Source organism: Eimeria necatrix, genomic scaffold (assembly GCF_000499385.1).
Source record: "Eimeria necatrix Houghton genomic scaffold, Enh_scaff108, whole genome shotgun sequence".
Classification (NCBI taxonomy): Eukaryota; Apicomplexa; class Conoidasida; order Eucoccidiorida; family Eimeriidae; genus Eimeria; species Eimeria necatrix.
Genome location: NW_013654845.1, coordinates 85,055 through 87,554, shown reverse-complemented (window position 1 = coordinate 87,554; position 2,500 = coordinate 85,055). Strand labels below are relative to the sequence as shown.

The 2,500-nt window shown below is 54.8% G+C and overlaps 1 protein-coding gene across 1 annotated transcript in view; it reads right to left on the bottom strand.

Annotated features, from left to right (window-relative positions):
- Positions 1 to 995: 995 nt before the first annotated feature.
- ENH_00002920 (hypothetical protein) overlaps positions 996 to 2,500 on the bottom strand; it is a gene marked incomplete at both ends in the record, with an annotated part of 6,216 nt that continues 4,711 nt past the window's right edge. The window contains 2 exons of the mRNA XM_013583986.1: positions 996 to 1,395; positions 1,849 to 2,400. Coding sequence (XP_013439440.1) covers positions 996 to 1,395; positions 1,849 to 2,400 — 952 coding nt within the window. The remainder of the gene's footprint in view (positions 1,396 to 1,848; positions 2,401 to 2,500) is intronic.

Below are 2,500 nucleotides of genomic sequence, written 5' to 3'. Positions count from 1 at the left end.
GCAGCAGCAGCAACAGCAGCAGCAGCAGCAACAGCAGCAGCAGAAGCTGCAGCAGCAGCAGCAGCTGCTGCTGTGGGCTTCTTTGTGGGGCCTCTCTGGCGTTTTCTTTCTCTGAACTCTTTCTTTCTGGGTGGCTGTTACTTCAAGTCCATTTATTATTATTTTATTTATTAATTTAATTTATTTATTTTATTTATTAATTTAATTTATTTATTTTATTTTATTTATTTTATTAATTTAATTTATTATCCACTTTTGCTTTTTATTTCCATATTTATTATTTTCCTCCACTCCTAATAGGACTCGAAGCAGCATTTTAGTCAACTAAGTTGCTGTGGTGCGGATCTTTTCAAAACCCTAAATTAGGGTTTAGGGTTTGAAGCCTCATAAACTCGTTCACAGGCCCTCAAGAGGCCCCAAAGGGGCCCCTTATATCACCTGGGGGCCCCTCGAGGGGCCCCCTAAGGGTTTCTCCCTTTTGCAAATGAGTCAGGGGGCCCCCCGGGGGGCCCCCTGGGGGCCCCTGGGGGCCCTCAAAGTGCCTGGGGGGCCCCCAGGGGCCCTAGACCCTGTGAGGGCCCCCCAGTCCTTTCATTAAAGTACCCTTTTAGGGGGCCCCAGGGGCCCCCCTGAGCTAATGTGGGGGCCCCTAAATCCATTCCAAAACTTCCTCTGGGGGCCCCCAGACGGGACTTCTGTACCCTTCTGGGGGCCCCACAGGGGGCCCCCTTAAAACCCTCTTGTGGGGCCCCTGGGGGCCCCCCTGTGAGCCCGCCTGTGGGGTCTCCTGAGTACCCTCTTCTGGGGCCCCCTGTGGGGCCCCCTGAGGGGCCCCCTGAGGGGCCCCCTGAGGGGCCCCCTGAGGGGCCCCCTGACTGTGGGGCCCCCTGTGGGGCCCGCCTGACTGTGAGGCCCCCTGGGGGCCCCCTGGGGGGCCCCCTGGGGGCCCCCTGGGGGCCCCCCCTGGGAGTTGTGGGGAGTGTTTTGTGTTGGAATTACTTTTGTTTGAACTGTCCGAAAAGGACAAGATTCTTTGAAGAGAAAGAAGAAGGAAAAGAAAGCAAATGGCACTCAAAGTCCAGTCCGGGGGGCCCCCCTAGGGGGGCCCCCAGGGGGGCCCCCAGGGGCCGGGGGGCCCCACACTCGCACCCAGCAGTACCCTCTAGGGGGGCCCCCCGGCTTGGGGGCCCCCCGGGGGGGCCCCCCTGGAGGGCAGGCTCTTCAGTCTTGGCTGTTGCATCTGCTGCTGCTGCTGCTGCTGCTGCTGCTGCTGCTGCTGCTGCTGCTGCTTCTGCTGCTTTTGCTGCTGCTATTGCTTTTGCTGCTGCTGCTCTCCAAGCCATCGCAGTGGCAGCAGCAATTGGCTGCACATCCGGGTCTGTGCTGTCTGCGAGCCTAATAACAAAAAGGCAAAACTTAACTTAAATTAAATTAAATTAAATTAAATTAAATTAAATTAAATTAAATTAAATTAATTAAATTAAAAATAATTTAATTTGAAATTAAATTATTTAAAGTAAAAGCAGCAGCTAGGCGAGCAAAAGAGCAGAGGCGACGAGCCCTTTGAACCCGCAGCAGTAGCTGCAGCAGCTGCTGCAGCAGCTGCAGCAGCAGCTGCAGCAGCTGCAGCAGGAGTAGAACCAGCAGCAGCAGCATCAGCAGCAGGATAAGCAGCAGCAACTGCGGCGATATCAGCGACAGCAGCGGGAACAGCAGCAGCAGCAGTACCATCAGCAGCAACAACAGCAGCAGCAGCAGCAACAGCAGCAGCACCAGCAGCAGCAGAAGTACCAGCAGCAGCAGCAGCAGCAGCAGCAAAACTGAAGACTAGAAGCAAGGGCCCCTTACCTAAACAGGGTACTGAGCTGCTCATCATCAGGAACATAATCTAGAGGGGCCCCCCTTTTAGGGGGGCCCCCCAGATCTAGTGGGGGCCCCCCTCTGGGGGGCCCCCCTTCTGCATTTGTTTGAAGGGCCCCCAAGGGTTGTTGGGGGGCCCCCTTGGGGGCCCCCCCTGCAAGCTGCTGCTGCTGCTGCTGCTGCTGTTGCTGCTTCTGCTGCTGCTGCTGCTGCTGCTTCTGCTGCTGCTTGAAATCTGCTGCAGCACTGCTGCTGCGGCTGCTGCTGCTGTGGGGGCAGGGGGGCCCCCAGGGGCCCCCCAGAGGGTACTGAGGGGCGCAGAAGAGGCAAACTTGAGCAGCAGCAGCAGCAGCAGCAGCAGCAGCAGCAGGGGCCCCCCGCAGCAGCAGCGGGAGCAGCGTTTGCTGCCGCTGCTGCTTGTGCTTCGAGAAGCAGCAGCAGCAAACCAAAAAAGAAACAGAAAAAGATAAACAAAAAGACAAAATGCTGTCGGAGAGGCCCCCGCATGCATGCAAAGCCAACACCAAGTCCAGGGGCCCCCTGAGAAAAAAAGAAATTATTTATTTCTTTATTTCTTTTTATTTATTTTATTTATTTAATTCTTTTGTTTATTTAATTCTTTTATTTATTTAATTCTTTT